At 41.5% G+C, this 23,968-nt stretch overlaps 1 protein-coding gene across 2 annotated transcripts; it reads right to left on the minus strand.

The window, feature by feature from the left end:
* Positions 1 to 354: 354 nt before the first annotated feature.
* Positions 355 to 23,912, minus strand: INTS7 (integrator complex subunit 7). Of its 2 annotated transcripts, XM_065679371.1 has the most exons (20): positions 23,760 to 23,912; positions 23,420 to 23,549; positions 22,195 to 22,341; positions 19,805 to 19,942; positions 19,269 to 19,315; positions 18,102 to 18,301; positions 16,448 to 16,570; positions 15,891 to 16,008; positions 14,678 to 14,812; positions 14,086 to 14,183; positions 13,453 to 13,692; positions 12,171 to 12,308; positions 11,240 to 11,446; positions 7,339 to 7,533; positions 6,502 to 6,605; positions 5,864 to 5,932; positions 4,640 to 4,772; positions 3,514 to 3,612; positions 2,510 to 2,695; positions 355 to 1,597 (listed from the first exon to the last, which is right to left on the minus strand). In XM_065679371.1, exons 1-20 carry the CDS (start codon positions 23,884 to 23,886, stop codon positions 1,310 to 1,312), a joined length of 2,922 nt encoding a protein of 973 aa, XP_065535443.1. In that variant the 5' UTR covers positions 23,887 to 23,912; the 3' UTR covers positions 355 to 1,309. The 2 variants fall into 2 exon arrangements, with proteins under 2 accessions (XP_065535443.1, XP_065535444.1); XM_065679372.1 differs by lacking the exons at positions 22,195 to 22,341; positions 23,420 to 23,549; positions 23,760 to 23,912 and adding an exon at positions 20,883 to 20,948.
* Between the last annotated feature and the right edge of the window lie 56 nt (positions 23,913 to 23,968).

Here is a 23,968-nt window from a genome sequence, read left to right on the forward strand (position 1 = left end):
ATGGAGCAAAACCAATTCTTCATCCACCTATGCCACAGAAACCAAGGCTTTGAACAATTCATTCTCCTATTCTCTGCATGTAAGGCAAGCTGAATCGGCAAGCTCTAGTCAGCTTCTACAGTGAAATCAACTTGAAGTAGTAACAGTATCTTAGGAACTTACTAAGTAACTGAAAATTTATGCTCCAATGAGAGGTACTAAGCCACTTACAAACTGAAGTCTGTAAGAAGCACCTCTTCCTCCTCCCCATTCAAGTGGGTCCTACTTTCCTGCAGAGTGATAAGCAGAGATTATTTATGAGGACCAAGTGAAGGATACGTTATATGTTCTATTGCTTGAGAGTCCAGACAGAGGCAGAGTTCAGCCTTTTATGTCTCAAAAGAAGCACAAAAGCAATATATGAAGCAGCATATTCCCAAAATTATCCCACATCAATTTCTAGTATAGGCAAAATTCTCCTTCAAGTTATCCTGTAAAAGGAACAGTGAAGACAGACTGAGCTGGTCAAAGAGTACACAAGATTACAAAGCTTTGGTATATAAAATTCCTTATTTAAAACAAAGCAGATACAACAAATGACAACTGCAATTTTCTCTTCCAAGAACCAACAAAAACCCCACCAAAACCAAAGCCTTCCAAAAATGCAGGAAGATTGAAAAACACCACAGTAATCTCTTCTGTATCATCTGAGAAACAATTCTTGTTCCCACCTGTAAAACTCTGCCTCTTGTAAAACTCCTCAGACAGCAAATCCCTCTACAACTACGTATGAGAAGTGAGCCACAGCTTCTTTCCTTTCAGATGTATGCATTGAGTACTGCTGCTGAACTGCAGTAATACACATCCTACCAGAAGCTGCTACTAAAATGTCACAGAAAAAAAAACCCAAGCCTGTGGACATTCCTGCTAATTCCTTTACATTAAGAGATACAGACTTAGTATTACACTCAGTTCTGTATAACTAGCCAAAGCGTTTACTGATACCCCACAAGCCTAACATTAGAACCTACGTGCCTCAAAGAAAGCACTAGTCAAAGGGCTCTTAGTGTCCCCTGCTGTCAGAGTTTGTGGAGCTTGCTGCCACACATCTGTCAACAGAAGTGATGGGGCGGAAATTCTGATATTAAAAGGAAATGTGAATGGAGTTGGTTCTGCTGAATCAAGTTCAAATTTATCCGACACCATTTAAAAAGCACAAGTTGGCATCTGAGATTTTGTAGGAGAAGGTTAAAATCGTAGGTCTGTCAAAAATCAAAGTGTCCAAGAAAAGCTGTAATGCCATTGACCAGGATAGAGTCCCTTCAGGGAATTAAAACCGTGAGTACGCTGTTCTCTGCTGTTGCTGCTGCGATGGCGGCTGTCCTTGCTGCTGCTGAAGACGAACCTGCTGGGAATACGGATCCTCAAGAGACTTAACAAAAATTGTTGTTTTAGGCCCAGTTTTCCAGACAATACCATTTGAATCTATCACAGAGGACTCTACTGTGATGTTGTGGGTGCCAAGTATCACAAAGTTTAACAGAAACTGAGTGCTGAAGTAGTCGTTGTGTGGTTCCACCCTCTGCTCCATTTCATTGGTCATGTTGTCAATAGGAATCTGAGAACACATGGAAGGTTAAAATCCCATTTTGTAGAAACCTGTTCAAGTAAGTTTTCTCCTCTCCATTTGAAATGGAGAGAGATCAGAGAAAAATCTTTGCCCTCAGTTTTCCTAACCAATGCATGTGCATGTTTGAATCAGCTTGACATGTTTCATCATTGATGAATGCATTCTTTTGATACCTATTCACAAAAACAATGTAGCTAACACGTCTGTTTCTCCCTGAGGTTCTAGTTTTCCACAGACTAAACAAGTCAGATAAACATTACACACTTCATAGTCCTGTTCTTCTAGAAGCAACATTTTCCTTCCCCCCCAAAAAAAAACCCTAACCAAACAACAAAACAACCACCCCAAACCCACCAAAACAGGCTTCTCATTAAACATCATACACCAGCAGAACCGTAACTTCCGAGCATGCAGTCTTTGCTAGAACTGTTGACTCGCATTTTATATGCATCTCCTCAGGTCCTATTTAATTTGTACATCATGTCCTCCCAGGTTCCATAAACAAATGGAAAAATCTACCCTTAAAATGAGGATAAAGAAGTTCTAGAGTCTACATGGTAGAGAATAATCTGCCTTTTCCCCTTTGCGGTTTAATATGGTATATACCTAGGCTGAATCTCCCCCAATTCCAAGCAGATTCCTGACTTGTTCTGAACATCACAAAGACATTTTTGTTTGGAAAAGCTGTTACTAAAAACATATCAGCGCACAGCGGACCTAAAAATCTCATACACTATGCCTGAGTCTGGCACGGGCTTGAATGTCAACTGCTCAGAGTGAGAGGATCAGAGAAAAACCCCTTCATTTCAACCTGAACTTCTGCTAAACCAGAGGCAAACAAAAGAGCAGGAAAAAACAGCAAGAAAGCTTAAGACTCCTGATTCTATTCTGTCTATATACCTTATAGTCTTGTCCAGATTTGCTCTGCAGCACTGAAGAGACATTTAGGCAGACAGACTGGATTTTACGGAAAAGGCCCGGTTTAGACCCATGCTGAACCACTCCTTCCACCTTTAGAGCCAACTGCTGATTGTTCTGTACCGCAATAGGTTCTGCTGGGTTCCTCGGAGACGGGGATAGAGCAAGCTGAAACACAAGAAAACAGGCTACAAATGTGATTTTATACCTCCAGGAAAGCAAGCACAATTCCAGGATGAAACAGAACACCTTCTTATAGCAAAAATTCCAAGGAGGGGTTTGGAAGGGAAACCAGCAAATGGAAACACAAAACTTCTATCTGAGGATCATTACTATAATAACTAACAAGCACCAACACCAGTACCAAATGTGGTCTTTCTATCAGTTTCATTAATTGCACTTCTTCAAGAGAAGTGGATAAAGTCTTCCATGAAATAGCCCAGGGAAGTATATACTAAGCTGAACAAAGAAGTAAAATGCAGTAAGAGTTAATAGTAAAAATCTTAAGGGTTTCCCTTTTCCCAGCCAAAAGGAGCACTTGAGTAAAGAAAATGATGACCACTGCAGGTCACATATAGCCATTCTTACTCAAGTCACCTGAGAAACATTACCATTTTCTTCCAAGACAGCAAACATTGCTTTATCAAGGAAAAGGAAAAACAATACAAATGTATCAAAATTGCCTTCCCAGGCCTAGACCATTATTTAGCTTTGCAGGCTCAAAATCAACACCAATTCCAGTTAGATTTTCTCTTTAAGGCTTGGCAGCCAAAGAAATGAATCCTACTTGCCTAAGCCACAGTCTAGTGGCTCTTAATGCCCGTATGTACATACGATTCCTGTCATTCCTAACAGATAACCCCAGACACTATTTGCAGTTAAGTATCTTCACTAAAAATGCCAAAGCTTTGTGCCTCCAGAGAGGCTTTTCTCGTGAGGCAGACTCTACAAAGAGAGATTTCAGGCCATATTTGAGCAGTACTTACCTTAATACTTGTGGACTGCAGCTTTTGAAAAAAGTACCTTTGAAATGAAAGGGGCACCTTCAACAATGCAATAACAGCATTGCACAGACAAGCTGTATGCTGCAAGAAACAGAGCCAAACCATTGAGAAAAATACATCATTCATAGCATAGGGGAAAGAAATACACTTGAGGGACTGAAACTGCAATAATTTCCACTGGAAGTTCAGAAATATATTGATACAGTCATAGGATAACAGCCTTTTTGGAGCTAGATGATCTTAAGGTGCTTTCCAACCCTAACCATTCTATGATTTTATGACTACATTCAGCTTCTCTGTTTATGTTCTGCCCCTTGATGAAGAAGGTATTATGCTCTGGAAAGAACAAGGAGGCCAAGGAAAGAACAATTCAGATCATTTCAGTCATAGTGTTAAGAGTCAGCAGAGTAGGATCCGCTTGAAACACTCACACCCAACACCTCAGACATACAACAATTCCCCTCTAAGCAAACAAGTCCCTCCAAGCATCACAACTTAATGTGGTGTAACAATTAAGTTTTAAGCCTCCTGTCTACTCTTTTTTTCCCTCACTACACTATACTGTACTTCTGGCTCATATGAGCCAAGGTAGTGCTACTGAAGTCACCACACTGCATGGAGCTAGTGACAACTGAGTTTACAGGGTTTACCTTTTCTACGGTTCACACAACTCACTCCTTGTTGTGTTTGGAATTGGTAAGGACTGTTGAATTTAGAAACTAGGCAAACAGATGCCAGCCATGCCAAATGAACTACCTTGTTCCCATCAACACGCACTACAAGCTTTATAATGTTCACTAAGAGATGAAACCATACTAGCCCTGTAAAGGAGTATGTTATCAGTTCATTGTTTGCATTCAGCGCACTTTACTTTGTGTTCTCTGATGACCTGCATTGATAAGAGAAATGCTACACTCACAAAACACAGTATTAACTGCCAGCAGCTCAGAGACTGAAGCTAGGCTGGTGCTGGACACTAGAGACTGTTTATGCCAGAAAAAGCTTATATTAAGCGTGTCCTTCAGTTTCTTGACCACTAAAGATACATGGAGTTGCTGAGGTTTTGGAAGGTTTATCTACAGAATATACAATTAAAACCACTACTTGCCAAGTAAGACACAGGAGCATACTTCCTGTTGAGGGATTCCACTTCTTCCAGTACATGATTAAATACAGACATCATTCTTCTTTCATATTCGCTCTCAACATGTGCTGTTCCGTTCGAGCTGTATTCCTGGAAACTAAAAAACCCCAAAACTTTTCACTGTGTCTGACATACTTTCCTCTTTGTAATGACCCAAACAGACCCAACAAGACCATCCCCTATTACAACTCAAAATTCATCAAGAAATAACTGTTCAAACTGTTTTCTCTATTTCCTTATTTTTCTATTATAAGATGTGGCCTTTACATTTAAACCCCTAACTACATCTTATCCCAACTTCTGTCTCCATCCTTTCTCACTTGAAGCATTTAGAGGTCTAACAGGCTCAGCACACTTAATACCCCTACCTTCTATTTAAGCCTGTAGTGTTTCTAATGCTTTTAGAAGTCTCACAGCTTAAGAAAAAGCAAGAATACCAGTCAGAGGTAAGACTAAATCTGGAAGTTTGTAATCTCACGCCTTGAATACAATTCCATCTCCTATACACCTAATGTTTTGAAGTCCCCAGCTTCATCCTTTTTACAAGTCTGATCAATACACCTTCTAAGCAATGCTTAATTCGTAAGGGGTAGCACGATCACTTTGATGCTCACTTTTACTTCCAGTTATAAAAAAAATCACACATTTAAAGCTATGTTTATCCACATTATCTTCCATTTAATCTCAGCCTGGGAGTTTTAGAGGGATTCGATTCATAGGAACTTCATTTCCTAGTGGGTATAAGTTCAAAGTTAAAAAAAGAGTCAGAGGTTATGGATTTACATTAAGAGTTTAAACTGATTTAGTGCATATATTTTCAGGACTCTAAAGGAAACCAATGCGTGCTTACAAGTGAAAACAGTAGGTATGGGAGCCAACACAGAATGACACAAGCTGAAATAGGTGGCTAAAGAAGAGATTAAAAGTTGGGGGTTATTTTAATGTAAGCCTGTATTTAAAACATGCCCAGTACAGTACTCCCCACAGAAAATCAGAACAAATGTGGAATCCAAAACACAGTCCCTAGAGCCTGCCAGGTACAGCACAGCAGCACCAGGTCCTCAAGCCTGCCCAGAGTGGAGTTAGAAGGGTCTACTGAGAAACCTTCTGAGCATTCTTTGAATTCCTAGGCTTAAAGCCCCTAGGGATTTAGAAATAAACAGCAAAGGAGTTAACTATCAGACCTACTTTGCAGATTCTGGGTCCAAAATCAGAGCTTCTATTGCATGTGAAATCAACAGGCAGCTCTGCTGTTGTCTGACATTAATATTAAGGAGTTAAGAGACTTAGAAAGATTGCACCTGAACCAAGAAATGCAGTATGGTTACTGGACTTATTTCTCTACCTTCTGCAAAGTAATCCTACAGTCATTACTCCTTTAGTAAACAGACCAAGAACCATGAAAATCCCCTATTTTATGCTGTTGCAATTTTTGTGTCCTAACTTCTTCATAAGGCAATCCCAAACAATAGTATGGTGATGTTTATTTCCAAATAGGTTTTAAGCAACAGGTACCTAATTTTTATGTTACTGTTTCAAAATGATTTTGTGCCAGTCTCCGTAGAAAAGAGGATTGTTCAGCATCATTCTTTCCACATGAGAAGGGAAGTCAACAAATTAGAGGGTGCTCAGGCATTGGAACAGGCTGCCCAGGGCAGGGCTGCAGTCACCGGCCCTGCAGGTGTTCACACCCCGTGGAGACGAGGCCTCAGTGCCATGGGGCACGGGTGGCCTTGGCAGTGCTGGGGAACGGTTGGACTGGATGAGCTAAAGGGCTTTTCCAACCTGGCTGATTCTATGAAATCCTAAGATTTTTAAAAGGATACAGTTCTACATTCCTTAGAGTTGCTGAGTCAGCATCAAAAGATGCCTGATACAGCTCTCCATAGCGGGTAGCCAGGTTCCGGAATTCCTCCATTGAGTGCTTCATCTACAGAGGTAATGTTGGTAGTCAAAAAAAACCCAAATCAAAGCAAAACAAACCAACCCCACACACATCCAGCATACTCTAGCAAGATATACCAAGTTCTTCCTTCTTCACACAGAAAAATCACCAAAGTGACAGGCTGTTATCTGCGCATTAAACTGGTATTTATTCCTGTAACACAGCACCAACATACCCTCCATGGGCTAAAAATAAAGCAGAACAAACCAAACAACCTCTAAACCCCACCAACAACCTCCACCATCCCCTAACGTAAATCAAACTGCTCCTTCAAAGACTACCCACCGATGCCTTCTTGCAGACTACATGCATTTTAGAAGCAGACTGTCTTGGTGTTCTGTATGGTAGCAAGTCTGTTGCCAACGCTCACCAAAAGAGGTTGCAATAGGATACTAAATTATATATTCTTTGTTAGTGCAATCACAGTATCTGAGGTGTTTCAAAACAAGGTGTTAAAGGTCTTGCTGCAAGTTTGAGCTTGCCAAGGGGCTTACTACATGCGTATCTTGGAAGCTGAGCACATGAATGTATGAGAAAACACATGTACATAACTTCATAACACAACCTGCTACAGGCAGACATTTGTATAACTATAGGTGAAAACCAAGGCCCGCTATTCAGCAAAACTATTCACTACCACTTTTCATCCCTTTCATCAGCTACGTTTGCTGAGAAGCAAAATTCATGGCAAACACAAGAGTGGAACAAGAACACGTGCCTGGTTAGAGATGCGCCCACACCTCTGGAGGTCATTTCCTGATGTCATAGCAATCGTTGTGGCAATAGCTGGTGGTGGACTTGTTTTGAGGCTGTTGCAGGTACAAATAAGTTGAGAAAAAGCTTGCAGAAGGTCAATCCTGAGTTTCACAAATCCACACTGAAAGCTCAGCGGATTAAGTGGCGTACTGGCAGCCTGAAACACAGCAATAGGAATGTTGGCAATCTAGGTCAAAAGCAACCATGATAAAATAACATTGCAATCAATGGCACTGAACTGTCTAATCCCACAACTGAATTCAACTCTAAAAGCTGCTGTTTTAAAACACATTTGAGAGATTTGCTCAATTTAAAATCATACTGAATATAAACAACAAAGAAGTCATTATTAATCTCTATTTCAAGTGTATCACCCTTGTAACAAATGTGACTCAAGCTGTTACAACACTATTGGGGCACCTATTTCCTCTTTTACCAAGGCCAAGCCATTAGTCAGATGACATTAGTCCAGACAGTCCTTATCCATAAGAGAGAGCACACCTAATTGGAAGGGAAACACAAGGACTGACAAAGTGATTCCCTGCATCAGCCAGAAGAGAAGGAACTGGCTGAAGCTACCTGCAGCAGGAGGAAGGTGCAATAACCTTGTGCATTTTGTGAAATGGAATGTTACAAGGGCACTCAACCTTGCATCTGATGCAGGCAAGACAGAGAGTTCAGTGACAACTAAGAACAGTAAATAACAGAACTCCAGGAGGGCAGACATGCTGTGGTTGTTTAGAAGATGCAGTCCTGTGGAAGTGCTCCCTAAGACTTTATGTGATGTGTGAAGCATCTGCGGCACCTCAGGACACCCAAGGCGGGGGTAAACTGCAGCACTCAATATTTCATACTAGTTAGGCCAGAAATCCACTGATTTTTCTTATACTGCTGGATTCTGAGTGCACTTTTTTCTTTTGGAAGGGGAAAAGCCTTCCTTAAAACAAAGCACTAGGACCATCTCTTACTCAAGAGAATAGCAGCATGTTAAACCCATGCACATCATCTCCCCTGCTTATTTGTCAACAGAAAAGGTTACTGCTGAAAGCAAGAAGTTATAACCCATTCCAAAAACCTTTCTTTGCCAACAGGAAAGCAGCAAACTCACAAAACATCTAGGAACTGGCTCACTACTGACTAAAGAGAAGAAACATCAGCCAATTGCAACCACTTTAAACTACTAAGCTAGATTTCAAGCAAATAAAGCTACTTCAGCCCTTCTTACCCACTCCTTTGCTTTCTCCTCTCCAAGGGCATTAAAAAAACAGAAGAAAGCCCTTTTGAATGGAAACTGTTCAGTTGATTTTGCAAGGGTGGTATCAGAAAACCCTCTGTAGGAGACCTCACTGCACTGTAATTGCTCTACAGAGACTACAGGCTTTTATAGACAGTAAAGTACCAGCACTTAGAGCGGAAAATCCAGACGTTTTTAGTAGCACAAATTGGACTTGACTCTTGCAAATGGAAAGACAAGCTTGTCTCATTAATACTCAATTTACCTTATCTGCTACCCCTATAAGCCATGGGCAATCAATGAGTTACAATTCTTTCTAGAAAATGGCAGAGTTCTGTGGCTCAGCCAAGCTCTTCAACAGCATCACTTCTTATCAATGTATGTGGAGTTAACGCTACTTAATCAGTGGTTATTTTCATGCTTTGTTCAAGTTCTGTAGCTTCACTAGACTGCCAGCAGTGAAAAATAAGCACAGTGCTACCAGATGAGATGCATGTTTTGTGCAAGAAAGAGCAGGTCCTAGTCAAAATTCACTAACTATACAAGCAAGTACACAGAGAGACACATGGGAACTGTGGTCAATCTGCTCCACAAGACCCTGCCCTCCCCGCAGCATCCATAAAGTAATGGGACTTCTTCAAGTGGACTAACTCATTTGACAGAAGGTGTTGCACAGAGCAGTGCAAGACAGACAGTTAAATGTCTATCAAGAAAGCATTGAGAAATCTTCTGACGAGTATTTCATCATTGCTAAACTGGGCTGAGCAAACATCTACAACAGATTTACTGACACAGTCTTCCAGCTACAAAGTGGACAGCTACATAAGGCTCATCATACACACTAATAGCGCTCTACAGTACCAACAGTGCTGAGTCATGCCCTACACTGAAACAGTAGCAACAGTAAAGCTAAACTCAGAGGGAAGAGACAGCAAAGGTCTTCAGCAGTAAGACTACTATGTGCACATTACACTCCACTTCCCTTTGAGATGCTGGTCGCTGTAGATGCAAGCAGTGAGTGGCTCCTTTCACAACTGGTACACACAAAGTTAGGAATTTGTCCAGAGCGATGCAACAGCCAGCTATAAACCCCACTTCCTTTTCTCCAGCCTTCAAAAACCTGTACTTACTCCTCTGGACCACAACAACCAACAAGGAAGGTACTGCACGCAGGAAAGCACTATGTGCAACCAGGAAATGAAGTCAGCAGGGTTGATGAGGACAGGAATCCTTCAACAGAAAAAAACCCAAACCCTAGGGAAAGGTTCATTAAATCACTGACTCACAGAATGACCTATTGAAGCCAGTTATTTTCCTGCCTCTATTAAATATTAACATCTAATTAGATGAGGTCTCCCCCTCAGTGTCTATTAGACATTAAAGAAATCTTGAAATGCTGAACTACAAGCCTTGTTCACTCAACGAACAAGTTAAAGACAAATACTTCAGAAATAATACAGCTTCCTCTCAGAAGACAAAGGTATAAAATTTACAGCCTTCCTGCCTCTTGAGGAATATTTATTAATAACCAGTAGTATCTGAACCTAATTAAACAATAATATCTGGATTGTCAAAGCACTTGACAGTTCCAGTAACTGAAAAAAAGCAGCTTAATTCAAAAGACAAAGAACTGCACATAAAGGTTCCTTCATGGAAACTAAATATGAAATTATTGTGTGAAGCTGGATTGTCTTTCATTAAGAAGCAACTTCACATTGGGAGCTGGTCCATATTCATTAATGGGGTTTTTTGTTAACGTTCTCAGCCATCACACAGCTTCCTGCTATTTTCGCCACTCCAGAGAAACAAAGCATTTGCAGAAAAGCAGGTACCATCTGAATTCTGATGATTTGATTGTCCTCCCTCTTCCTAGTAAACTGGTGTTGCCTTGTTGTTAGGATTCCACAGGATTACATGGTCAAATAGAAAGCAACATGAACTCGGCAGGAGGGAGGAAGACAATTAAATCCTCCATATCTTGAGAAGATAGAAGTCAATGTAGACAAAGTCCAGGCTTGACTATTACAATAGTGTTTATTCAGCCAAAACAAGGAGTGGCAAATTTTAAGTGCTGTGACTTTAAAACCAGATGTGTCTCTGTCTGTGAGATCATATCACAGGATCTGATCAAGGCAGGAAGGGGTGGTGGTGATGAAGTCTAGCTAATCACACTTGGCTGAGCTACAGGATCTTCTCTCTGTAGATGCAGTGTGTTACAACTGGCTCTTCCCTGCAGTCCTCTCAAACAGAGATAGGCAAATATCAAAAAACTTTCAGAGGTTTAAGAACAGAAACCAAACAGATCAGGGACTGCAGCGACAGGACAAGGGGTGATGGGTTCAGACTGAAACAGGGCAAGTTCAGGTTAGATCTAAGGCAGAAGCTCTTCCCTGGGAGGGTGCTGAGGCGCTGGCACAGGGTGCCCAGAGAAGCTGTGGCTGCCCCATCCTTGGGCAGTGTCCGAGGCCAGGCTGGACAGAGCCTTGGGCAACGTGGTTTAGTGGGAGATGTCCCTGTCCATGGCAGAGGGGTTGGAACTAGATCTTAAGCTCCTTTCCAAACCAAACCAGTCTGTGATTCTATGCTACAGCATACAGAAAAATCATCACTAAAGTATATCTGTGCTAACCGTCAGTGATGCTATTCCTTTGTGATAGGATTTTAAAGCTTCAGCAATGCAAGACAGCGCCGAGCTGTAGTTGTCCTCCTGCAGACCTGTCAGACACTGTTCTGCATGGGAGAACTCCTTCAAGCTGTTCAGCCAGAAGTAGAAGTGTTCTGATGCCACTTGAGTGAGCAGGCTTTGATACAGTTCTCTGGCCATGTCGTGGTTGCCCTGCAATGACAAGAATGTTTTTAAGAGGGGACATTCATGAAGGCTGGGCATTTCTATGACACAAATATACATAAGAGAACAGTAACATCTCCAGAACTACTCTTACTTTAAGGTTAGAAACAGTGAAATTTCTTAAAATCATTTGATCATGATAATCCTAACAATAAATAAAGCACAAATGCTTATTTTATGGAAACAGCAGCCTGTGCATCTACTTATCTATGTGCATATATATTTATACTAAAAAAGTATAGTACTTATTTACACAAGGTAATTCAACAATATGAGAAACAGATACTGAAATTTTTACGACAGCATCTCATACTAGGGTTTCTACATCATTCTAACCCTGCCTGTGAAAAGGGAAATAGTATCTTTTTCTTCCTTTCATCACATTGAAAAGAAGAGAAGCACACATCAGGATGGCCTATATCAGCTTCTAAAGAACAGCTAGATAATGCAGATTAGGCATGTGCTCAAGAAAGTATCAGATCATTACTTCCTTTTCAAATACTTCAAAAAGACAAGTGAAAAACCATCCCAATGGGATGACTGCCCTAAGTGTCATATATCTTAATCAGCATTCCAGGGAATTTTCCTCATTCCCCATTCATTTCCTCCTCCCAAGTCCTACTATTTTCCTTATTTTCTTTTTCCAGTTCAAAGAAGTCACTAGCACCCTTCCAACCGCAGTAAATCATTTTTCCCCAGGTATTTCACTTACCATTCTGGAAGCCTGCCTAGCTATCCTGTAGGCTGTCCATCCATTGGAGGTATTCTCAAGCTGCTGTTTGATAACAGTTTTGATTTCTGAAGATAAAGCTTTCTGGCTGGAAACAAATATCACTGTGGCGAGAGAAACCTAATAAAGAATGGCGAGGAAGAAGGTTATATAGCAGGAGCTAAATAAAAAAAGGAAAGAAAAAGCCAGTTCTGTTTCCTAAGCTACCAGAAATGATCTGTTTGATTTTAGATTCAAAACTACATAGAAGATTACATAACCATTTTAAGTCAGGAACTTCTCAGTCATGTATCTTTTAAGTAGTTATTTAAGTAGCTTCACTAATGGAGATAAAAGTCACTTTCATTTAAAGAATCTTTACTGTGGCTTTTAACTGAGATGTTTCAAATGCAATGAATGAAGTAACAAGAAGCTTGTAACTCCCTCCTTAAAATTCAAATTAATTTCCAAACAGACATGATAAAACATTTTTATCTCTTAGAGTGTATTAAGTCACGTGCATGAGAGTTACCAGACATGAAGTGAGCTAACTGCCATTTTGCTTTTCTCTAAGCATTATTTTACAGATATCCCATTAATTTCAATAGCTGGATTTGTCTAAGCAGTGCCACCTGCTGGAAAATCTAATGGAATACACTTACAAAAAGTTCAGCTCCAGCCATGAGCTATTTCAACATTGAATGTATGTCATCAAAAGTTAAAGCACAACTGAAAAGAGTGGCTATAGACTGGCACATCAACTCGGACATAACAAATTACTTAGGTGGCTTTTAAAATCAATCCGCAGTAGTCTGCATAGAAATTGGGGCAGGGCATGGAGCACAAGTGTGATGGGGAATGGCTGAGGGACCTGGGGAGCTCAGTCTGGAGAAGAAAAGGCTCAGGAGGGAGCTGATCGCTCCCTACAAGTGCCTGACAGGAGGATGGAGCCAGGAGGGGCTGGGCTCTGCTCCCAAGGAACAAGGGATGGGACAAGAGGAACCGGCCTCAAGCTGCCCCAGGGCAGGTTTAGATGGAGCTGAGGAACAATTCCTGCCCCAGAGGGTGCTCAGGCACTGGAACAGGCTGCCCAGGGCAGGGCTGCAGGCACCGGCCCTGCAAGGGTTCACACACCGTGGAGACAAGGCCCTCAGTGCCGTGGGTCAGTGGTGGCCTTGGCAGTGCTGGGGAATGGTTGGACTGGATGAGCTTAAAGGGCTTTTCCAACCTGGTTGATTCTATGACTCTATGAATCTAAGGCCTATTTACCAGAAGGAATTCTTACCAAGAGTTCCTGTTTTTTATCTGTGGCAGATCGTCCAATTAATTTATAGAGGTCCATCAGGTCTCCTAGCATCCCATCTGCTAGGACAGGCAGCTGCATGGCAATAGCTGCTAAACAATGGCACATGAGAATCCTGGCAGCATCCTGGGCACTCTGTAGCTGGGTCAGCAGGGATTCAACTACTGACTGGCTCAGGTGAGGACGGCACTTGACCAGCTTCACCATGCAAGTTAATGTGATCTGCAACTCATACAACCAACAGGTACAATAAACATAATGTCTAGTTAAAACTAAAAAAGCCAGACACACTTATCTGCAAGTATGGTTGGAGAAATAGAGAAGATAAATTCAAGAAATTCTAATCTTTCTTACACCACCAGCCTTTATAGGAAAATAACTGGATAAAATTACCAGGAGCAGCTTATGAAGTGGGAAAATTAAAATAATAGAGAAGCGTTGTAATCATATACATTGCATCCCCATCTCCAAAGAGCAAGCTCTCTCCAGTGTTCTTTATCCTCCAGAGACGCCTCCATGCCACGTTCAACTTCATGTTTTACTATAGCTGTTCCTCTGAGAGGAATATTACTGTAAAACTTACAGCTGTGCTAGAGGAAGACAACAGAATGTCACCTTTAAGGTTGCCTGAGCTCCTGGACTGTCATCTTGACTACAAAGAACAAGAAGAGCTTCTAAGCCAAAAACTGCATCTTGCTCCAAAGGCAGAAGATCTAAGAAAAGAAAAACAGAGTAAGTTAGTTCTCAGTTACATTTTCTGACCACAGGTGCTATAATGTTTGGACTGGTGGTGCATTCATGACCAGTATCTTCCCAATACCTCTGCCTCACCTTATTTTGATTGGAAACAATTCTGCTATTCCATGTCTCAGGTAACTTATCCTGCAGTCATACCAGCTGTGGCATTTGTAGAGCGTAAGCATCTGGACCAAGGCTTCCAAATGCCTTGTTATTCTTTTGCAACAAGCTTTGTGCTAAGAGTTTTCAAAGGTTGACAAACAATTCTAAATCACAGATGGAATCTTTCTAACCATTCACAAAATCATACAGAGTAGTCTCTGCTAGATTACAGGCCCCATTCTCCCAAACCAGCATGAAGGATCAGACAGATTTACAGACAGGTTCTCAGACACAACCAGTTAACACATGTTAAGTGCATAAGCCTAACTGTAAACAGACACATTTCGCTGTCCTTGCCTTCATTTACCTTTCTCTTGACAAGAGGCTGATATATTAGTCAGAATTCTCACACCATGAGCTGCAATACCACGGTTATTATGGTAACAGCACTCCTGTGCCAGTTTTACTAAATCAAATGACCTCGCAGTTGTAGCTGCTGTTCCTAAACAAAGACAAGGCAAACAGGACATAAATCAGCACAGTCTGCAATTGCACCACAGATCTCTTCAAGTACATTTCTACAGAAAATCTATATTGATTTAGGATTATTTCTTATGTTTAAAGGACAGGATGAAAGTGTCTCTTTCTGCACACACAGAGGCTCTCCCTCCATTCCTGAAGACTATACAAGTTAAGAGATAAGAAAGAATATCTGCGTCTGAAGGCTGATGTTTCAGGGACTTGGAGAAGTACTGCCTTAAGAATTATTATATCTCATTAAAAAAGTTGGTGAACATATTAGTTATTAAGACATGCCAGAATGACTGAAGAGGATGTACTATTTTTCTCTGTTTCTGCAGCCCATGTAGTTGGGCTTGTAATGACTCATTAGGGCAGTCTGGCTTTTGAGAAGAAAAAGAAAACGATGTGATCATCATTTTAAGAACAAGATACCTTGAATCACTTTTAAATGTCTACTCTATTTCTTCAAAATACAGTCACAAGGCAGAAAGGTTCACCTGGTACTGAAGCAGGTCATTCCCACAAATGTGGCAAAGCTTCACTGAGCCAGGATAATATGCCAGCCCACACTCACACCATTAAGTCTTCACGCTACTCAAAAACTATGCAAATCCATGGTTTCAAAGCAGAACGCAGGACAGCCACTTGGGAGGCATTACATTTCTTCATTTGATGAAGAAAAGTTGAAGGATCATAGAACCAACCAGGTTGGAAAAGACCTTTAAGATAACCAAGTCCAACCATTACCCCAGGATCGCCAAGACCACCACTAAACCATATCACTGAGGGCATATAAGACCCAAAGGTAAGAAAATCTTTCATAAAGCACATTAACCACAAAATCAAGAAGAAAATCTTAGACCATGACTATGGGTATACAAGTATCCCATTTTAAGTTTACATATGATGAACACATTCTGACTCTCACCTAGTATCCTGAAGTTCAAAACCAGTTTAAGAACACACTACAGAATGTTTAGATGAAACTGATTATCAGTAGACAGACATGTCAAAGCATCCAAAATGCTAGAGATAATCATATGATCTTGTTTTCTCACCTGGAGCAGTGCTGAAGTACTGTTTAATGGCAATGGTCCCCGATAACACGGAAAGAACAGACAGCATGCCCAGCTTCAAACTGTCGTAAGGAGTGTGAAGAGCAGATTCACACAGTGCCTAAAGAGTAGCAGGAGAAAAGATCCAGAGGGAAGGAAGTCCCATGAGCTATCTGTATTCTAAGTTTAGTTGCACTTGGCTGTGAAAAGTTTTGAGAGTCAAAATAGACTATATACTGAAATGAAAAGTTAGAAGTCATGTCCTGAAGCATCTGTTTTAGTAGTAGACCTAGAACATAGCTTGCAGAAAAAGGACAGCGGGTTTCATATGCTAGGAAACACCGATTCCAAGTTATTTCTTACTTAAAAATCAGTTGCAAAAATGTTACCAGTTCTCATTGACTGGTGAAGATGTTAAGACAGTTCTCCAGTCTTAGAGACATACATTATTATTTTGTCTTGTAACAGTTTGTTTACCTCCAAAATTGTTCTTCTGGAAAGAATCCTGCAACTAATTGCAAATTCCCATAACAAGCTATAGCTTTAAAGAATGTATCAACCTGAATGTTTTCTCTGCTCCACGTATGTGGTGTCTTGTTGGCCAATAACTTTAAATCTTGGATTGCAAGCCTCTTCACAGCCTTCCTGGGGTCATTCTTCAAGTACTGCAGCAAAAGCTGGATCTGCAACAAAGTAAATTCACTGTTTAAGAGAGATGCTACTAGAAGGAAGGTCTTTTTAAAGGTACTTGTGAAGGAATTTTGAGCATACTCAGCCAAAACTAACTTGCCATATCTGTCTGACTGCTCACCACATGGAAAAGCCATGGCAGGCTAAAATAGTCTGACAGCTGATTTCTACCATGCTGCTCTGCTTGTTCAAACATCCTTCTCTACCTTCTCTCATCCTGCATACCCGAGAAGCCTTGAAAGCTGTTCTGACACCCTCAGAACTACCATAAAATATCTCCAAGAAGCTCAGTAAAAAACCTTATACTGTTGTGATTATGCTACTAGCAACTACTCTGGGATCTGAAGCTAATTTGGGTGGCTGCAGTTAACAGACAGCAACACAGACATCTTCTATGTAGTTGCCAAAAACAACCCCTGAAACCCAAACACACCCAACCCCTACCCACCCCCTTTGAAGCCTTGATCTCAAATTAAATAGCACTTAACTGCATGTCCCTTGTGGTGTTCTTTTCCTGAAACTTCACAGAGATGGAAAGATGGAATAGCCAGCACGTGAAAAAGCATGAACATGCTGACCATGGTTTTGCTTTCCATCCCCACCCTGGCTATATCACTTTAAAGCAGCGTTGGCTGTTCTGTTACAGAAATACAGCCTAAACCACCAATCTTACCTCATAAAGGTAATAAATCACCACTCTTTACTCAAAAAAACCCCAAAAAAAGCCTATAGAGTGTTCTAATGCTGTTTCAGTTGGCTTAGGTTCAGTACTACTGAAACATCCTCTGAAATACAAAAATCAGCCATATCAAAAAAGAAGTTTCAGACAGATCAATGTTACTGGTTTAACAGTAACAGACACCAGCCTTTCATAGCTGTAGAGGATGGAAAGAAAGCAATGACTTTCATGACTACAAGGACTAGTTAGTCTCAATTGTCACTGTGTTCAGACCTGCTACATAAATCATGCCCACAAAGCACATTATCAGAACATAAAAGTACTGTATTTTTCTATCACTGTTTTCCCACAACCTTGGTTTGTAGTCCTGAATTGTAGCAACAGATTCAACCTCCTCAGAGTTCTTCAAGAAATATATTTTTAAATGCACTCTCTGCTATTGAAATATTCCTTTGCTTGCATGCAAGGAAGGCAAAACACACACCCAGGACCTAAGAGAATGCACAGTAGTGAGAAGTGAAGCCTGGGTTCTACAGGTAAAGTTGACATTTTCAGAGTAGGTCAGGGTTGATGTCAAGGTCCTAGTTGATTTCAATCTCAGTTGTTTTAAAGAAACACAGGTCATGACCTGTAAAGAAGGTTTCCTGTGTGTGAAGGGGTTATCTGGAAATGGGACCAGAGAGGGCAAAAAATATGAAAGCAGCAGCAGTTTTCAGGGTATTCTTTCTCTATAGCACATACAAGCAACCATCCCAGCATATCCATCAATTTATTTTCAGCATCAGCTAGAATCTGAGGTCTTTTAAATGTACTTAATGTTGAAAGACATAATTAGGAAGAATTACCTGCTTAGGAATGTCAACCAAAGAAGAAGCAGCAAGCAGAGTAAAGGTATGCAGAGTAACAATGACCATCTTGGTAGAGGGATATGATGTTACCAGCTGCTGGAGCAGCTGCCGGGAGCTGGAGGCCAGGCTAGCATCATGATGCATGTGCTGTAGAATAGGGATCAACTTCAATTTCAAGTCCACAGGTGTGGCCAAACCTACAACAGGGAAGAGAAACATAGGCAGTGTTAGTCCTTTGTACTGGCTTTTGGCAGTACTGAGGCACAACTGTCTGCACTGCTACCACTGCTGACTGCAGATTGTGCAGAAACCTGTGTTAGCTCCAAATAACTGATCTACCAGCATAAGAAGAGTAGTACCAAGCACTTCTACAGTTCTTGGAGATTGTTCCTTGCTTCACTGCAGGTAACACATCTGGTGTCCTCAACATAAGGAGGACATGGGGCTGTTGGAGTAAGTCCAGAGGAGGCCACGAGGATCATCAGGGGCTGCAGCACCTCCCATATGGAGACAGGCTGAGAACATTGGGGCTGCTCAGCCTGGAGAGAAGAAGCTGCATGGAGACCTCAGAGCAGCTTCCAGTGTCTGAAGGGGGCTACAAGGATTCATCAGGGACTGCAGCGATAGGACAAGGGGTGATGGGTTCAAACTGAAACAGGGCAAGTTCAGGTTAGATCTAAGGCAGAAGCTCTTCCCTGTGAGGGTGCTGAGGCGCTGGCACAGGGTGCCCAGAAAAGCTGTGGCTGCCCCATCTCTGGCAGTGTTCAAGGCCAGGCTGGACAAAGGGGCTTGGAGCAACCTGCTCTAGTGTGAGGTGTCTCTGTCTGTGGCAAGGGGTTGGAACAGGGTGATCTTAAGGTCCTTTCCAACCCAAACCATTCAATGATTCTATGATTAACTCACCTGAAGCAATCTGTGATAGGAGATGCAAGTTTATTCATCATGCTATAGATGAGCTTTTACTCTTTACCAAACAGGTGTTTTGACAACTTAGATTTTAAGAGGATGTAAGAGCCAGGCATTAGATTAATGGTTAGCTAATTTCATTTAAAACCAGGAATTATTTGAGGATAAAGGCAACAGCGTCTAATATTTACATAAGGATAATAAAGAACTCTCACAGAAATTAGGTTTTCCCTTTTATCACTCAATATACACATGTACCTTGTATCATCTCACTGATTTTATTACATATGCCAGCTGCAAAATCCCTGTAAAGAAAAGACAAAGCATCAGGTGAGATAAATACAACAGGGAAATCGTTAAAAATAAAACTCAATTGACCTACCAAACATTGTGCTTTAACAATAAAAGCTTTCACAAAAGACTGCTTGCCAAGATCCGATTCTTTTGGCAACCCTGCACATGGGCATGATCAAATGCAAGCTTCCAAGAGCATGTCAAAGTGACAAGCAGCACCATGTTTTGTTCCAGAATATGATTTATGTAAAATAATCATTGATTAAAGCTGCTGTTCCACTTTGCATTCCCATATTTACGAGCTTTCCATTACTATTTTAGAAAAAAGAAATATCTGTTAAACTTGTGCTCAGATTTCTTTACAATATTGTTATTCCACACAATTAAATGTTTTGCTAAAAATTACATGGTTGGCACTACCAAAGGTTTGTGAATGCCAGTGCTAATGGAGTTTCCATTCTCTGTGATATGAAAAACTGAAAACAGAAATGACATCTTACTTTGACTGTGCAGAAAAATTGGCAGCAGCAAATATTGCAGCTTCAACTTCCACATTGTCATGGGAATCCAAACTTTGACGAATACTGTGATGTGCATTCTTCCTTTCTGGAATGATAGATGCCATGCTGCCCAACATCCTACAGAAAGGGATCACAGCAAAATCAGGAAGAACAGTGATCATGAAGAAATGCAAGATGAAACCAAACAGAAACGGAGAAGGACTGGTTAAAAGACTATTTTGATATAAATATATTTGTTTCTGTAACAGATGTGGATGAGCACAAACAGAATCATAAAATCAACCAGGCTGGAAAAGCCCTTTAAGCTCATCCAGTCCAACCATTCCCCAGCACTGCCAAGGCCACCACTGCCCCATGGCACTGAGGCCTCGTCTACACTGTGTGTGAAAACATGCAGGGACGGTGACTCCAACCCTGCCCTGGGCAGCCTGTTCCAATGCCTGAGCACCCTCTGGGCAAGGAATTGTTCCTCAGCTCCATCTAAACCTGCCCTGGTGCAGCTGCATCCTCCTGTCAGGCAGTTGCAGAGAGCAATAATGCTAAAAGCAAGCATATAATTAGGAGGTAACAAGTTTTATCATGTGGGTTATAGCAGTGGTTTAATAAAACATGAATTACAGCTTGATACCTTTCACCTTGAAATGGGCACAGTGAGAAACATCCCACTATGGCACTCAGAACAAGTTTTTTTAAGGTGCTTTTACATTCAAGCTCTGGTACAAACACAAGGAATTTAATGCTAAAGTGCACTGATGGCTCTTTTCAGACACGCATGAAGTACACATTATGGGATATAAATTCAGAAGTGTGATAGTATGGGGGGATAAAACCCCACACAATATTTAAAGAAGTGTTTCCACCATTTCTAACTCTCTTCCCAATTCAGGCTGCAAAACTAAGTGACAAATGTCTGTACACTCGGCAGTTTTTACCACACACTAAGAAAGCAAAGTTTCTAGAGTGTTACCGTGAGCAAACAAGTACCTGATTTACACCATTTGTTTCTAAGATCTTTTGCTGACGTGAGATAAAGTTATTAGCTGGAATAGTGCATTACCTTTTGTGTAACTGCTAAAAAAGGAGCAAATCGGTCTATACTTTGCTAACAATATCCCAAAGATACTGTTTTGGACACGTTGAGCACAATCCAATTAATGAATCCAATTCCTAAAGAACAAATGCAGGATTTGCATTGATGGTACTTTTTGCAAGAGTTACATGCAAATATTTACACAGAGTTGTCTAGCACTACAATTCCACAGACACAAAGTTGTGTTTGAGCAGATCTTTCCTCCAGCACATTCTTCCTTACCAACACTACTTAAGGAAGACAAAACCAAATCAACAAGGATTTTCAGCTGCAACTGCCATTTTAACCTTTCACCTGATGCATCCCATGAATTGGTTTGTAATTTAAGTACTTTTTCAAACTAAGCAGATTCCTGGGGCTTCTGATAGTCTGTACAGGCAGACCTCTATACCAGTCAACAACTGTAATCTTCCATTAGAATACTGAAGTGGAACTACAATAAAACATGGAGATATGCTGTAATTACAGATTTCTGAGACACCAGAGCATGAAAGCATAACCGTAAAATACTGAAAGGAGAAAGAAATGGACACAGGAGTTCAAACAAATCCCTGTTAATGCCTCCCATCTATCAACAGTGAAACCAGTAACAGTTCTAGATGGATTGAAGAAAAGAATATAAAGGAAGACAGAAAAGTTCTATCGTCACATTTGAATTCACTTGCACAGGAGCTGGAAGATGCAGTTAAGATAATAATGTTGCACACTGCTAGACACACAGACACCAAGGCAGCAAGACAGTAAAATTAAAAGATAGCTTAATTTTATTTGTTTCTTTATATTACTGCAGGAAGCCCAAAGCAATCAACAATACAATGGCACTTCTTTCGAAGTTACTGACCAGAGACCAACAAGCAGTAATCTTTTATGACAACCGTTAACGAAATATAGATGGAAGCATAACAATTTTGACATGTAAGGGAACACTTTCCTTTTGGTCCTGGCCTAACTGTACCATAGGCAACATAGAATACATTACATCCAGCTACTCTCTGGGTTATGCATAGAAGAGGTTCATTTTACTCCTCAGAATACCAAATTTCAGTCCTGCAAATCCCAGTTTGCCTGAAGCCATCCACAAACCTCTCACCATTGCCAATAGTTAATAACCTTGTTCTTCTGATCTCAGATCTTTATCATTCACCACCATTAAACACAAATGTCTTTGCTTTTAAATCTATGAGCAACGTAGAAAACACCTCCTAAATTTCATTGCTGGTAGTTTGCTATTCCAGACCAGCACACTAAGAACATTAGGTTCATTAACATCATTACATACCGAAGTGTAATGGCCCGAGCAACTGGATCATTGCTGTGAATTACTGAGAAAACTCTTTTGACAAACTCATCCACATTAAGGATCTTCTCTAAGTGCTTCTCACTCTGCTGAGTAACTTTCAGCACACAGAGCCTCAGGAAGTTGTTTCTGTTAGGAGACACATTTCTTTATCAGGCTGTTTTATAATAAATATTCAAGTACTCTAAATATGAAAGTATCATAAAAACCACAACAACCTTCTAAGAGTAAATTAAAACAAGGAAAGGTCTACGCTGTAGAAACATTATATTTGACTAAGAGAATAAAAAAGAAACTATAGCCACACTATTGTTTTATCTTCTAGTATAGGTAGTGTCAAGCAATTAATAAAATGATAGAATGGGCTGGGCTGGAAAAGACCTTCAAACATCCCATTCCACCCCCTTGCCACAGGCAGGGACACCTTCCACTAGAGTAGCTTGCTCCAAGCCCCTGTGTCCAACCTGGCCTTGAACCCTGCCAGGGATGGGGCAGCCACAGCTTCTCTGGGCACCCTGTGCCAGCGCCTCAGCACCCTCACAGGGAAGAGCTTCTGCCTTAGATCTAACCTGAACTTGCCCTGTTTCAGTTTGAACCCATCACCCCTTGTCCTATCACTACAGTCCCTCTCCAGCATCCCTGTAGCCCCCTTCTGATACTGGGTATGTGTTTTGTGCACACTTAGGGATAAAAATCTGATAGAAAAGCATGTCCAGAAAAGTCTAACTGCTATTGCCAGGTGTGAGTGAATTTCTTCTCCTTCTTTGAGCTAACAGCTACAGATAACCTTGTAAGCTATGACAAAATAGTTCCAATTCCACCACATGCATTATTTACACATCAGGCACTTGGAAAAGCTACACTTTGGCTTTTGTTATTAACATTCCTTGGAGACGGAATCTGCACATGGGATCATTCACCTATTTATTAATTACAAATTGGAACATGTCTTTGGAGTAGAATTAACACCAATTAGCAAGTGAATCCTCATGTCAGGGCAGATGGAAAAGAACTGTGTCACTGATAACTCAGGGACACTTAAGCCCACTAAGGACAAAGAAAGCAAGCCTCAACCAAGCACAACTCGCCCTCAGTGTAGCAGTACTATCATGCACGTAGAAAAAAACCACAACTGCCCAAGCTCCTGTGCAGCAGCACTCCAAGACACAATACACTGCTAGAGATAAGACAGACTGATGCTACTTACCCGACTCTGAACACATCAGCCAACTTCAGGAAAGCTGAATTAATGAGAATAGGGAACGGGTATTTCTGGAAGAGCCTGGGAAAACGAACGACGGCTTCGCACTGCTCCCCGAGCTTCCCAGACCGGAGACCTGAACGCGACAGCAACAATCACTGCAGACACCGACGCTCCTCCCCAGCCAAGACCCTCTCCACACACACACCCCCGCTCACGGTACAAAACCGAGCTCCTGGCAGCTGGGGACCGCAGGCCGGGGCGACACCGCCCCTCAGAGAGGGGAAGCCGACGACCCTAATGGCAACCCTACAAGGCAGGCAATCCCAGCCGCGCTCGGCCTCACCTTTGTCGAGTTCCATGAGGGCGGAGTTAGCGTCCAGCTCCTGCTCACCATAGCCCGCATCGGCCAGGAACGACTTCCCGCTGGCCGCCATACCGACCGCCTCAGGCCGGACGGGCTCTTTACGCATGCGCCGCCCCCTTTCCGCAGCAGCGCAGGCGCAGCAACGCGCGGCCACTCGCGGAGGCTGCCCTCCGGCGAACAACAGGCGG

This window comes from Lathamus discolor, chromosome 5, assembly GCF_037157495.1.
Source record: "Lathamus discolor isolate bLatDis1 chromosome 5, bLatDis1.hap1, whole genome shotgun sequence".
NCBI classification, from domain to species: domain Eukaryota; kingdom Metazoa; phylum Chordata; class Aves; order Psittaciformes; family Psittacidae; genus Lathamus; species Lathamus discolor.

Excerpts from the sequence above, each read along its gene's own strand:
- INTS7 (XM_065679371.1), bottom strand. The coding sequence starts at position 23,886 with ATGCGTAAAGAGCCCGTCCGGCCTGAGGCGGTCGGTATGGCGGCCAGC. Across the intron at positions 6,606-7,338 it reads GTGGGCGCATCTCTAACCAG|ATGAAGCACTCAATGGAGGA; the intron begins GCACGTGTTCTT and ends TTACCTCTGTAG. Across the intron at positions 3,613-4,639 it reads ATGCTCCTGTGTCTTACTTG|CATACAGCTTGTCTGTGCAA; the intron begins GCAAGTAGTGGT and ends TGTTTCTTGCAG.